This window comes from Penicillium samsonianum (genome assembly GCF_028829775.1).
Source record: "Penicillium samsonianum strain IBT 33392 chromosome Unknown utg000004l_segment0_segment0, whole genome shotgun sequence".
Taxonomy (NCBI): domain Eukaryota; kingdom Fungi; phylum Ascomycota; class Eurotiomycetes; order Eurotiales; family Aspergillaceae; genus Penicillium; species Penicillium samsonianum.
The window spans coordinates 4,943,079-4,957,652 of record NW_026643262.1 but is presented as its reverse complement, the minus strand read 5'-3'; the positions used below and the strand labels follow the sequence as shown (position 1 = coordinate 4,957,652).

Genomic DNA, 14,574 nt, shown 5'->3' with positions numbered 1-14,574 from the left:
CAACCAGTTCTGAGTTGAAGGGAACTGGCTTAGTTGGCAGCAACGCCATTTTGTTCGGCGTGGCCGTTGGTCAATGGCTTTCCGGGCACCTCGACGTTAAGATCTTTGATCTCGAGGCCATTGAATAATTCGAAGACAGCGTTAGATCTGTGGAAGTCGTTGTCGACGATATTGACGAGATACCAGTCGTCCATCACGTGCTGAATCAGCTTGCGACTAGGGCTCGCTGCGTCATGACACTTGGACCAATGCTCGCCCAAGAGGTAGGCCTCATCCTTCCAGGCCAAGAAACTGACTGTCTCGACAATTGTGGGCTGAATGATCTCTCGTCCAGCGAAGATACCCCATGTCAGGGCATTCGGGCTGTCACGTGTGTTGGTTTTGAGCTCGCCCTTCTTGTTGGTGGCGTGGTAGGTCAAGTCATCGTTCTTCTCAATGCGAGTGATGAGCTCATCGATCAAGTTGGATGGGACCAGAAGCTCCAGGTAGGCTTTCTGGTAAACGAAACCGTTCTTGGGGCCCCATCCGTACACAGGATGAGACGACTTGACTCCATTGACAGCGGGCTGAGAGTTGATTGTCAGGAATCCGCGCTGGTTGAGGTTGAGCAAGTCCTCCTGAATCTCGTGGGCTTCGGTCGTGATTGGCGAGTCACTCCACGGGAGTCGGTCAAGCTTGCCCGTCAAGAAATTAACAAAGATGTCCGAGATATCCTTGATCGATTTTGGTTCGCCCCAAAGTTTGATATTCTGCTCATTTGTGCCCTTCAGGCCCACACCGTAAGCGTCGAGTTCACCGAACGCAGGTGAACGAGAATCGGTCCAGCGACCGTTAGGGTACTCGTCCCATGTCTGGGTACGAGCAACGTATGATGAGTTGCGGTTACGCCAGAACACTGGTCGCACATCCTCTGTCCTTCGGCCAAGGCCAAGGGAGGGCCGCCAGGGCAGCGCGCGTTGAATTGGGGACTCGTCCGACGGGGAAAGTTCGAGCTCTTTGAGAACCAATTGCGTCGCCTGAGCCAGGTTCATGGTATAGCTAGGCAATTGTTAGGACGGGATACCAGGATTGAGAAAATTAGGAGAGCAAACTTACAAATGCAGGTGCTTGATACCAGCAGCGATTAGCTGTCTGCACATATTGGCGATCAGAGACTTTCCGATATCTCGAACCGCGGAATCGTCGTTCTTGACTGGCTCAAGGGCCTCCATCCACTCAGAAGGCACCTTAACCTTGGTCCAGTTGGACCGACGAATGAAAGAAGCGTATGTCTGAATGGGCATGATACCGGGGATGATGGGCACAGTGATGCCCTTGGCTCGGCACTTCTTCAACCATTCGACAAAGTTATCCGCGTCGTAAAACATCTGAGTGACCACAAAAGAGCTGCCCGCATCAACCTTCTCCTTCAAGTGGTCGATCAATTGGTCCACATCGGTGTTGTCATCGGCGCCCTCGGGATAGCCGCCCACACCAATATCGAAGTGGTTGCCATATTTGTCCCGAATGTATTTGACCAGATCCTTCGCATAGCAGAATCCATTTTCCGCGGCCTCCCATGTCTCCTTGTCTCGTGGTGGGTCTCCACGAAGAGCCAGAATATTAGTGCAGCCAGCTTTGTAGGCAGCTTGGAGCGCTTGGTCCACTTTCTCCAACGGCATATCTGTACAAGTCAGGTGCATGCATGTCTCCAAGCCATATACCGATTGTGCCACGCTGACCATCTCGCAAGTCAGATCCGATAAGCGACCGCCAGCACCCCAGGTGATATCGATGAATGAAGGACCCAACCCATGCATGCGGTCCATTCGGTCATAAAGGTTCTGTACACCCTGGGCGGTTTTGGGAGGGAAGAACTCAAAGGAGATTCCTGTCTTTCCCTCCGCCTCATTTTTGGCAAGCTTCTCCCGGATATGCATCGTGTCGGGTTAATCTAATGTTTGTAAGCATACCACATAGTCTCAAGGAGCCATCGATTCCATCAAGGGTTTGTCTTTGTTGTCTCGAACAAACATACCGAGGGCTGGAAATAATTAATTAGATTGTTTGTGGAACTGGGACACCTGTGCAGATGAGACAGGCTACTTCTGCTGTCTGAGAACCTGAGCACAACCCCTGTGTACTGAGATACCTAAATGTCCAGGACCTAGGAACGAAGGGAAATGGATAAAACACAAAAAAAATGAAATGAAAAAAGTGAAAGAAGGAATTGTGAGGCTCCAAGGAGAGTGAAGGAGAGGAATTGAGGAATCCGGTGAGCGGAACATTTTGGGGGACAACATTTGGCGGGGAAGGCCGGCCATCGGAGGCACGTGTTTCGTTTCTTAAAAGAGGAATTAGGGAAATATTTGGGAGAAAAGGTAAGAAAGAAAGTACATAGTATAGGAAATAATATGTGTTTCTTTCATTTCTAACTCTTTTTCTATTAGAAACTAAGTGTTTATGGTACTTTTATAGTGGAAATCACTTTCTCGGACCTTATAAGGCGTCATATGAAGCCATACCGCCTGCCCCTCCATAGAAAAGAAAGTTCCGGCAAAATTTTCCCGTTCGACTCGGATTCGCAATTTGACCTTGTCGACTCTTTGACTCCTTGACAATTGCTTCAATTCTCGCAGGAATTACCTAGCATCCCTCCAACTCCAAAAAAAAAAATGTCTACTGTTCCTCCTCCATCTGCCGATCAGGACTACAAGTCCACCCTCCTGCCCCTCCTCATCTCCAACAATGTCCTCTCGTTCGGCACCTATGTTCTGAAGTCCGGCCGCGAATCACCCTACTTCTTCACCTCTTCCCTCCTGCACACTGCACCTTTGCTGCGCGCCTCCTCTGCTGCATACGCTAGCGTCCTCTCTGCCGAGCCTTTCGTCACCACCAACGCCGACGGCACCGCTCAGCCCAACTTCGACATTATCTTCGGACCCGCATACAAGGGTATCCCCATTTGCGCATCTGTCACCAACGAGCTTGCTGTGCGGGACTCCCTATCCGGCAAGAACACCTGGGACAATGTCAGCTACTCCTTCAACCGCAAGGAGGCTAAGGCTCATGGCGAGGGTGGAAACATTGTTGGTGCCCCGCTGAAGGGCAAGCGGGTCGTCATTGTGGACGATGTCATCACTGCTGGCACTGCACTCCGTGAGGCTGTCGGCATCATCGAAAAGGAAGGCGGTATCGTCGCTGGTGTCGTTGTCCTGCTGGATCGGGAGGAACGTGTCAGCGATACCGAGTCCAAGAGCGCCATTGGCGTTGCCCAGCGTGATCTTGGCGGCAAGATCCCCATCCGGTCAGTCATTGGTCTCCACGACCTGATTGAGAAGCTGGGTGATAGCATTGGCGCCTCCGAGATCCAGCGGTTGAAGGATTACCGTGAGCGCTACGGTGCCCAATAGACATCGGCTTGTGGAATCCGCCAAATCAAGGCATGATGTATGAGCAAAGACAACAGTATGGATACCAGGAGGAGTTGCTCTGAAAATATTATTACTTTAACATTACCCATATCCAAATCAGGAGACGGGGCACATTCCTATATGGACTATTTGACTTGTCCTCGATAATTGATCCAACCATATACTTTAGACTGGCTAGCAAATGGCTTTATCATTTGCCCACCTTGAAACAACATGATATAATGGGCAAACAAACTGACTTGCACATGCTTTTGGCATCGCCCGTGGAGGTTCCCGGCAAACAGATGATACCAGTTCTCAATCGGAGGTGTTCAATAGGAACTATGATATATACTCCAATCGGGAAACATGGAGCTGTGTATGCCAGCTGTCTGATGTTCTGCTTTACTAATTATGTAGCTGAACATATTGATAGTTCGATGTGTTATCTTTAATTCTCTGAATATTTCTACCTATGTTGTATTCCAACACACCCCTGAACTGACTGGTTCCACTCGGACGCCGGAATCCCTGTGAGCGAGACAATGTTCAACATGGGCTCTAAGAAATAGATAGTCTGAATTTAAGTCTCTTGGCAGGCCAATAATGTTAATTGATATTGCGCGGCAAGCGACACACAGCACGGCAGATGCTACCGGTGCTAGGTTGTGTTTGACACCATGCCCTCAAGAAGCAATACAAGTACCCCATTCAGAACGAATTGGGCAGTCTATTTATGAAGATAGATGTATAAATCAGGTGCTGCGCTCGGGTAATATGTATCTACCAAGTCCATCACTTGATCAGCACATGGTGGGACATACCTTGATACAGTACACACTAATTCCGAAAGGTAGCAAATGCAATGGATGAGACATTTATTCTACGCAGCTACGATCTATAACATGGAGATCAACTACTGTGTACATATATATAGATGTAAGTTGGTGTTTCCAACGATCAGAACTATATACTAGATTAGATCTGAATTCTCTCAAAATAGTCAGGTTTATCTATGAAACCTTCCAAGGTTTCCCCCAGATTCTAGATGAGATATCTAATCGGTGCTGTGTATGCCCCTAATATACGCAGCTTCCGGTGATATCCCAATGGTTGCCTGCGTTCCACAAAGAGTAACAAATTGATACATTTGGACCATGATTCAAAAGCGGATTGCTTAAGAAACAAAGCGACTAATCAAAACGTCGTTCGGTATCTAACTAGAAAATTTAGGGTCATTGTATTGCATGCTAGGTTTTAGTTAATAGGCTTGCTTTGCAGCATTTCTATACTGTATTCTACTCGATGTTTGTAGAAAGCACGTTAGTTGAGTATAAGCGAAATGATGTTATTTAATAAACGCTCCCCATGTTGTTCCACTCTGTACCCTAGAGAATAATACGCCGTGAAGTTCGTTGACGTGGTCGGTGAATACACATAAACCCATGACCCTTTTCGCACAGTGAATTGCAGGTGACATGGTGTTACCTCTGTGCTATTTAACTCTACTACGTAGGAACATCACTACAGGTCCATAATCGAGCATCACATGTCATTTTTCAATAAATCAGATCCTAAGAAAACACCAAATTGTCTCAAATTCCATCCTCAAATCTCAGGTGCCTGATATACTACTTAAAATGTCGACAGATGACTAGATGTATAAATAATGAACCCAGAGTTAATAACTCTGTCAACGATATATATTTCTTCAACTGCCGTCCTCTCACAAAAAGCTAGGATAGCTCATTGATGGCCATCTAATTCTAGGACAACTGGTGATCCCGGTGTCCACGATGGACGTCAGGTTACATTTGGCAAATACAGCATATGTACATATGTAGTCATGTTCCTTGTTTAGAAGGCTTACTACATAGGCAAATAGTGTTTCGGGAGTTGGAACGGTCAAGATATACGGGTAGTGACTTGAACACCTGTTAGAGCGACTCAAGCTTCTGTGGGATCGAATATTGCCAGCAACCAAAACCAATAATCTATATAAATTAGCGCAAAGTGCAGGGTACAGGGAGGCTCGGATCTTGTATACGCATTTACTCCATACCTGTATGCAGGCTGGATAACAACTTTGGAAATGCACACTTACCCCAATAGGAAATGAAGATAACTTGTTTTTGTATGCAGTCTATCACCAAGTCAAGCAGTTATTTCTCTGACAGACACCTTTTTAGAGTTGGTGCGCGTTAGACGGCATTCCTGTTGCAACTGTTGCCTCTACCATACACCCAGGTACCTGGAGGTAATGTTCGAGACCGCGTCGATGGTTCAATATAAATGATATATGACTTCGGCATGCACTCCAAGTTGAGTACCCTGACAAGAAAATTAGTGTAGTTTGTCTGCCGTCGAATTTTCAATTGGACCAATATAAGACTGGAAGTGTACCGCGCTGCTCGGACTCCCCACTGCTTTAGACACTATCCATAAGGTAGTCTCACGGAATTGCCGTGATACCTGCAATGCATGGATTACTCGATTAGCCTCGTCGAGCAGCCATGGCCATTCCACGACGGCCGTCCCATGCAGAGAGCTATGGTTATTGCTTGAAACCCGAGCGAGGGTGACGCCTCGTAAGACACAGATCTCTGTCGCCTGAGTCCCATGGTCTCTGTAAATAGCACATAGCGGTAATTAGGATGTAGGATGTCAATCAACGCGCGGACAGAGCTCCGTGTACTTGCATCTTTTTGCCTCCTATCAGCTGCACCTTCGGCTCTAACCGTTCATTCCGGGCTTCGAGGAGAATAGTCGAAGTAGCTCATGCCTAGTATTGGGAACCAGAAAGAACATCGAGAGACTTTGTCAGAAGAAGTAGACTGTGGGGTATCATGCTCCCTTTGAACCGCATCGAGCGATCTTACCACAGCTGGTAGCGCTCTACTATCTCTCAAACATTTCCAGGTTTCTCTTATTTCTATTAACCATTCCGCAGCTCTCGATTTCCTTTCTTTTCCCACCTTTTCTACTTAGGAGAGCTCCTATAGATTGGAGGACTATTGGTCATATTCTACCTGGAGGGAAATGCTTGAAGTCTTTCGTTGACCCTAGTCCTTTTATTCGTCATCAATACACCACCCTTTCACAACCCCTGTGACTTTCCGAAAAGCAAACTGTTGGTTATCTCTGCCCTGTTAGTATCTTTCCCCTTCAGAATACCTGCGTGAGAAGATCTGATTTGCCATTGGTACCAGTCGGGTACATGATCTTCTTTCTCATATCCTTTTGAAGGAATCAACAAACCTGCTAACAAGGAATGGTGAAACATAGTAACTGTTTCTGGGAAGCTCCAGTCGGATCCACGGTCTCCCTCTCGCTCTTCGCCATATTCGACACATGCTACGCTTCTAAGTTTCTCTGAAGCGGCTTACTACATTGTTTGTTGACCATGAATTGGAGATATACATTCCCAGTGCTTGCTTTTCTCGCAGCTCCAGGAATCAGTTGGCCCTATGACGAGACTTTAACTGCTTATAACCTCAATGAGAATCGAACAGCGACCAACCCCTTGGACTACTGGGGAGAATGGTCCGACCACACATACTTTCCTTCTCCAGAAAATTGGCGCTTTCCTGTATATACGCTTTTCCTTGACCGATTTGTGAACGGTGATCCAACAAACGACAATGTAAATGGGACACTCTTTGAACATGATATCAATTCAAACCAAATGCGACATGGAGGTGATGTGGCTGGGCTGCTGGATACTTTGGATTATTTACAAGGAATGGGCATCAAGGTTAGCTTCAGAATGGATTTTGGGTGCATATCCAATATTGACTAACAATTGAACCTCTAGGGACTTTATCTTGCAGGTTTGGTGTTGATGAACCAGCCATGGGGATCTGATGGCTACTCGGCGCTTGACACTACTCTACTCGACCAGCATTTTGGGACAATTCAAACATGGAGAGCAGCTATCACGGAGATTCACAACCGCGGCATGTACGTTATTTTTGACAATACTGTCTCAACGTAAGACTTCCAGTCCATCCATTTTCTCTTATCTTGTCACAAGGATCTAACAGTACTAGCATGGGAGACCTCATTGGGTTCGAAGGGTACATGAACACAACCACCCCATTTTCAGTCAAAGAGCACAAGGCTTCCTGGAAATCAGACCGTCAATATGTCGACTTCCGATATGGCAACACCTACAATGTGACATGTGAATATCCTCGCTTTTGGAATGAGACTGGATACCCCGTGGACGAGTATGTCGATTATGAGCTAGGCGGGTGCTACGATAGTGATTTTGATCAATATGGTGACATTGAGGCCTTTGGTGTCTATCCCGACTGGAAACGAGAGCTCGCCAAATTCGCCTCTGTGCAAGATCGGCTGCGTGAATGGGTACCCAGTGTCAGAGAGAGACTTATTCGTCATTCGTGTATGATCATCGCATCCTTCGACATCGACGGCTTTCGCTACGACAAAGCTACACAAGCCACCGTCGATGCTCTTGGGGATATTTCTGGCGCGTATCGAGACTGTGCTCACCGTGTGGGAAAACACAATTTCTTCCTTCCAGGTGAAATTACAAGTGGCAACACCCTTGGCTCTATCTTTCACGGGCGAGGACGTCAACCTGATATGCAGTCCCAAACGCTTGAGGAGGCGTTTATGATGACGAATGCCTCTGATCCGGATTACTTTATTCGTGACCAAAACAAGCAAGCCACCGATGCTGCCGCATTTCATTACTCCGTCTATCGTTCCCTCACCCGGTTCTTGGGCATGGACGGCAACTTGGCTGCTGGTTATGACGTTCCAGTCAATTGGACCGAGGCCTGGTATCAAATGGTCCTCACCAATGATATGATCAATGCCAACACTGGCAAATTCGATCCACGCCATATGTATGGAGCGACAAACCAGGATGTGTTCCGATGGCCGACCGTTGAATATGGCATTGAAAGGCAACTGCTGGCTCTTTTTATCACGACATTGCACATGCCTGGTATTCCCATGCTTCTGTGGGGCGAGGAACAAGCATTTTATATTCTAGATGCTTCAGCTGCTAACTATATCTATGGCCGCCAAGCAATGTCTCCAGCCACAGCTTGGAAGAATCACGGATGTTTCCAGTTGAATTCCACTCAATATTTCCAGTGGCCTATCAAGTCGGGGCGTTTGGGATGCTACGATGAGACAGTCACATACGACCATCGTGATCCTGCTCATCCAGTGCGGAACATTATCAAACACATGTATCAAATGCGAGAGGACTTTGGTGCTCTCAATGATGGATGGTGGATTCAGCTACTCTCAAACCAAACAAGTAACATCTATCTCCCAGGTTCCGATGGAGTCCCCACAGAAACTGGCATGTGGTCTGTTCTACGCAGTCCATATTACCAATTGCAGGACCTGGGAGAAATGGGCAACCAAACGGTCTGGTTTGTGTACCAAAATGAAAACCGAACGGTGAACTATGAGTTCGACTGCTCCGACCCGACTTCGGCATTGATTGCTCCATTCGGCATCAACACCACGGTGAAGAACCTGTTCTATCCTCACGACGAGTTGACGCTGCAAGAGAGTCCTGTCAAACTTGCTTTGAACGGCTCCGATGAGTACAACGGTTGTCTTGACAGTATGAGGCTTCAACCGTACGAATTTAGAGCCTACATCCGAAAAGAGAAGTTCGTCTCTCCTCGTCCCATGATAACCAAGTTCCTACCTGGGCATGACGCTCCGTTACTATCTGTTGTTGCGCCAAACGAAAGTGAGTCAGTGGATATCAGTTTCTTCTTCTCCACAGAGATGAATTGCTCTATGGTAACCGAGTCAATATCGCTTGAATCGTCTACTGAAACTGGAGAACGGCCTTCTGTGGACCTTGACAGTGTCAGTTGTGAGAGTGTTGAACCGGAGAGTACATCTTGGACGGGACAAATTCCATCCACCTGGTCTTGGAGAGCTTCCCTGACTGGTGTCTACAATGGCGTGCATAAATTGACGGTGAACAATGCGACAAGTACCGATGGGAGAGCAACTAACGCCATCGACCATTTCTTGATCCGAGTCGGGCAGTCTGATAATCCCATGATCTTTACCACGGCAAATTACTCCAGCAGTTTGCTCCATAGTCGCGAAGATGGTACTCTTTTCATTTCACAACACGCAGCAGGAGCAGACAAATATCGATACTCTACCAACTGGGGTAGTACTTTTACTGAATGGCTCCCGTACGAGGGAAGAAACCACAGCATTGAAGAACTGCCTTGGTCTGGAACAAAGAAACAGAGATGGGATGGGAAACATGTTCGGGTTGAGTACTGGAGTCGCCTCACAGGTAGTAGCGACTACGTCCAAGAGGGTGACGGACCCGACTGGAGTCCTGCTATTCGACGTCGATTTCCTCATTTCTTTTTCAATGGCCCTTTCAATAGGTACGGATATGATGCCGGCTTGGATAACATTGTGAGACAAGGTACCGATAGCCTCTGGAAGTTCCGCTTTATGGCTGAATGGCCTGCCCAGGGTCAGCTGAATGTCTGGGGTATGAACCCTGGTAAGCAACCGGACCAAAGCTACATCTACGGAGATTCCGATGGAGACTCAATCCTAGACCGTCTACCACCCTCTTCACTCAGTGTGACAACTATAAACATCACTCAGCATCCACCGAACCCGCACCTCGCTTGGAGGATTCAACTCGATGACTCAAATTTGCAGTTTAAGCTTGTCCCTACAGGCTCCAAATACGTTCAAATGGCCCTCTTTTTCCTCCTTTGCATTGTTCCCGTCATCACAGCGTCAACCTGCGCTTATGTGTTCATGAAAACATTCTACCGGATAAAGTTCAACCAAGTCGGCGTGAGTAAAAAAAAGACGCTCATTTCAATGGATTTCGTCAACAAATTCAAGATCGGCCATGTGGAAGATGGGCAGTCCAGAAACCCCTTCAGACGCCTTGCAAGCAGGTCACACTTCCTTCAAAGTAATTCTGCTTTTGGCAATCGAACTGCCCACCGACGAAAGGTCCTCATTGCAACCATGGAATATGAGATCGATGACTGGGCTATCAAGATAAAAATTGGTGGCTTGGGTGTCATGGCACAGTTGATGAGTAAACAGCTTGGACATCAGGATCTTGTCTGGGTGATTCCCTGTGTCGGTGGAGTGAAATATCCTATTGATAAACAGGCAGACTCGATGTTTGTCATGATCCTGGGGAATTCATACGAAATCAAGATTCAATACCACCAGCTGAGGAACATCACATATGTTTTGCTAGATGCGCCCGTTTTTCGCCAACAGTCCGTCACAGAGCCCTACCCAGCCCGTATGGACGACCTTGACAGCGCTATATACTACTCTGCCTGGAACCAATGCATTGCCCAGGCAATGAAGCGCTTCCCCGTTGATATGTACCACGTCAATGACTATCACGGCTCGGTGGCTCCGTTATATATTTTGCCTGAAACTATTCCCATTTGCTTGTCGCTTCATAACGCCGAATTTCAAGGCCTATGGCCTATGCGGACACAGAAAGAGAAAACCGAAGTCTGCTCTGTTTTCAACCTTGATTTGGATGTTGTAACACGCTATGTTCAATTCGGCGAGATCTTCAATCTTCTTCATGCCGGTGCAAGCTATCTTCGCCTTCATCAACAAGGTTTTGGTGCTGTTGGTGTGTCGAAAAAGTATGGCAAGCGGTCATATGCTCGATATCCAATCTTTTGGGGCTTGAGGAAAGTTGGAAACCTACCGAACCCTGACCCCTCTGATACAGGCGAATGGGATAGAGCCTTACCCAAGGAGAGCGATATTAACGTCGACAATGACTTCGAAATCCGCAGAGCAGAGCTAAAGCGCCAAGCTCAAGAATGGGCTGGTCTCGAGCAAAGACCTGACGCTGATCTGTTAGTCTTCGTTGGAAGATGGTCTATGCAAAAAGGCATCGACCTGATAGCTGATGTCTTGCCTGGTGTATTGGAGAGTCGAGAGCATGTCCAGCTAATCTGCATCGGGCCACTCATTGATTTATATGGCAAATTCGCCGCGTTGAAATTTGATCGAATGATGAAGCTTTACCCTGGTCGGGTGTGTTCCAAACCTCAGTTCACGATCTTGCCACACTTCATCTTCTCTGGCGCAGATTTTGCACTGATTCCATCACGCGATGAACCATTTGGGCTTGTCGCTGTGGAATTTGGTCGGAAGGGTGCCCTCGGTATTGGGGCCAGAGTAGGGGGACTCGGGCAGATGCCTGGTTGGTGGTATACGGTGGAGTCCACGACTACCTCCCACCTGTTAAAACAGTTCAAGTTGGCCATCGACAGTGCGTTAAACTCCAAGCCCGAGGTGAGGGCGATGATGCGCGCAAGGTCTGCCAAGCAACGATTCCCAGTTGCCCAGTGGGTCGAAGATCTCGAGATCTTACAGTCCACATCGATTCGAGTCCATCAAAAGGAACGAGCCAAATCGCAGAGCCAATCCACCGCTGCTGGTGCATATAACGCCATCTACGGGATGATGACACCGCAGGCTACGTCAACAAGATCAGGCGCATCAACGCCTCCATTACAACCCTCAAGTCGCCCTGGTACTACGGGATCACTACAGCGAAGTTCTATAATCTACAGTCGTGATGCAAGCCCTGGGTTCGATGAAAGACCTAGATCGGGACTCAGCCGCCAGATGTCTCATGGCGTTCGGCCGCTATCTGGCATCATTGAGCCTCGTGGTCGACCAGACCTCGGGAAAGGCAGTGTTATCGAGCGTGATGACAGCGCTGGTATAGCCTCTCCAGAGGCTGAAGAAAATAGCGATGATGAAATGATGGCCACTTGCTACGGTGATGATGATTATTCCATGTCACCTGAAGGATCAGACCCAGGGCGTGTACAAAACCCCCAGCCTGCCGGTGTGGCCCTCACGAAAGAGGCTCTCTCGGCCCAACGAGCCAGTCAAGGCTCCTTGTTGGCTCGATGCAGCAACACGCCCTCTAGTTCAACAGCACCAAGTACTGTCGGGACAGATGACACCCTCATTCCTCCTTCCCGCCCATGGGCGGAGCCAGGAAACCGTCTCAGTAATGCCTCAGCTTTGTCTGTCGATTCGGTTGTTGGAGAGAAGAAAGACTTCAAACTTCAAAAGGTCGACCCATTCTTTACCGACAGCAACGGCGAGTACTATAGGGTGTTTGAAAAAAGACTCGAGGAACTTAATGGGGCGAACTCAGACACCCAACTCTGCATTGAGCAATACCTCGAGAAGAGCGAAAAGAAATGGTTCAATAAATTCCGTGATGCACGCCTTGGCCTCAACCAAGGATCCCCAGCTGGCTCAGTGCACCGCGGCAAACCAGGAACGTCCCCAACAGGGTCAGTTACCAACGACGACGCGACATCCCATGAAAGTGGTGAGCGCGAGAGAAAAGATCCTCCGCCGGATGAATTCCTTCTTGGTGATGACTACGTGCCACCAACAGGACTGAAGAAATGGATGCAAATGCGCATCGGGGAATGGCCGGTGTATTCTCTCTTCCTAGGGCTGGGCCAGATCATTGCCGCCAATTCCTACCAGATTACCCTTCTCACCGGAGAGGTCGGTCAGACCGCTACGAAGTTGTACGGAATCGCGACGGTCTACCTTATTACTTCTATCCTATGGTGGTTTTTCTTCCGATACTGCAAATCAGTGTTCGTTCTGAGTGTGCCGTGGCTTCTATACGGAACGGCTTTTTTGATCATCGGAATGGCACACTTTGAGCCCAACTCATACAATCGCGGATGGATTCAAAATGTTGGAAGTAGTATCTACGCTGCTGCATCATCGAGTGGTTCCATCTTCTTCGCCCTCAACTTCGGAGATGAGAGCGGTGCGCCGGTCAAGCAGTGGGTGTTCCGTGCTTGTCTTATTCAGGGCACGCAGCAAGCCTATGTCATTGCTCTTTGGTACTGGGGTTCAACTTTGACTAAAGCCACAAACGCGGGAATTATAGATGTGCAGGGCAGTGTCACCAACACATGGAGGATGACGTGCGTATAACATCGAAATCTTCATCTCGAAGATCAGAGACTTGCTAACCATTGCTATAGAGCAATATGCGCGCCAATCACCATCTTTTTGTGGGCAATTGGCCTCATCGTCTATTTTGGCTTGCCAAACTACTATCGCCAAACTCCCGGCAAAGTGCCATCATTCTACAAATCTGTCTTCCGGCGCAAGATTGTACTTTGGAACTGGGTGGTCGTCATTCTGCAAAATTTCTTTTTGAGTGCCCCATATGGTCGAAACTGGAATTGTGAGTCTCCATTTGCCTAACGGTTCCTACTATATCTTCTCCCTTCAAATGCCTTGGATTGCACTAATGGTTACCACAGTCCTCTGGATTACCCAGCACGCCAGCGCGTGGCAAATCCTACTTCTCTGTGTTGCTTTCTTTGGATTTGTCTGGATAGCTATTCTCTTTCTGTTGGCTAGACTATCCAAGTCTCATAGTTGGATCCTCCCAGTTCTCGCATGTGGTCTGGGTGCACCTCGTTGGGCCCAAATCTGGTGGGGCACATCTGGTTCCGGGCTGTTCCTCCCCTGGGCTGGAAGTTATACATCAGGAGCTCTTGTATCCCGCAGTCTTTGGCTCTGGCTCGGGGTCTTGGACGCATTACAAGGTCTCGGGTTTGGTATGATTCTGCTGCAAACACTGACACGCATGCATATCTGCTTCACCCTTCTGGTGTCACAGGTCCTGGGCTCTCTCGCCACTATTTGCGCAAGGGCCTTTGCACCAAACAACATTGGACCAGGGCCTATCTCGCCAGATATCACGGCTGGTGCGGGCGCGTTGGGTAACGCTTGGTTTTGGGTTGCTCTTTTATTACAGCTCTCGATTTGGTATGTGCTCCCCTATAAGAATATTGTGAAACCTGTCTAACGTTTACATTCAAGTGGTGGCTTTCTCCTTTTCTTCCGAAGGGAGCAATTATCGAAGCCCTGAACAAATGTGGATTTGTTTTGCTGGAATTGGGTGGTATGGATTGGTGATTCAAGCTCTGCAATTGTGGTCTTTTCGAATTTCCTTGCGTACATTGGTGATATAATTGTTGTTTGTTCGTGCGGCTTATTTGTTGTCAAACGTAAACAGCCGAAGTATTTAGTGTCTAATATAATGATATAATGTCAGTTGACAAGCAACAGGCCTGGTCATCGCCAC

At 48.0% G+C, this 14,574-nt stretch overlaps 3 protein-coding genes across 3 annotated transcripts; 2 read left to right on the top strand and 1 right to left on the bottom strand.

Annotated features, from left to right (window-relative positions):
* Positions 1 to 29: 29 nt before the first annotated feature.
* N7471_008833 (methylenetetrahydrofolate reductase (NAD(P)H) MET13) lies at positions 30 to 1,919 on the bottom strand (the record flags this gene model as incomplete). The annotated part of the gene is made up of 2 exons (XM_057281552.1): positions 30 to 1,038; positions 1,096 to 1,919. 2 exons carry the CDS (start codon positions 1,917 to 1,919, stop codon positions 30 to 32), a joined length of 1,833 nt encoding a protein of 610 aa, XP_057135812.1.
* A 735-nt stretch (positions 1,920 to 2,654) lies between these two features.
* Positions 2,655 to 3,392, top strand: N7471_008832 (orotate phosphoribosyltransferase; the record flags this gene model as incomplete). The annotated part of the gene is made up of 1 exon (XM_057281551.1): positions 2,655 to 3,392. One exon carries the CDS (start codon positions 2,655 to 2,657, stop codon positions 3,390 to 3,392), a length of 738 nt encoding a protein of 245 aa, XP_057135811.1.
* A 3,403-nt stretch (positions 3,393 to 6,795) lies between these two features.
* On the top strand, positions 6,796 to 14,358 carry ags2 (alpha-1,3-glucan synthase Ags2; the record flags this gene model as incomplete). The annotated part of the gene is made up of 6 exons (XM_057281550.1): positions 6,796 to 7,146; positions 7,207 to 7,382; positions 7,442 to 13,399; positions 13,460 to 13,665; positions 13,745 to 14,255; positions 14,310 to 14,358. The coding sequence occupies 6 exons, from the start codon at positions 6,796 to 6,798 to the stop codon at positions 14,356 to 14,358; spliced, it is 7,251 nt and encodes a 2,416-aa protein (XP_057135810.1).
* Positions 14,359 to 14,574: the final 216 nt, after the last annotated feature.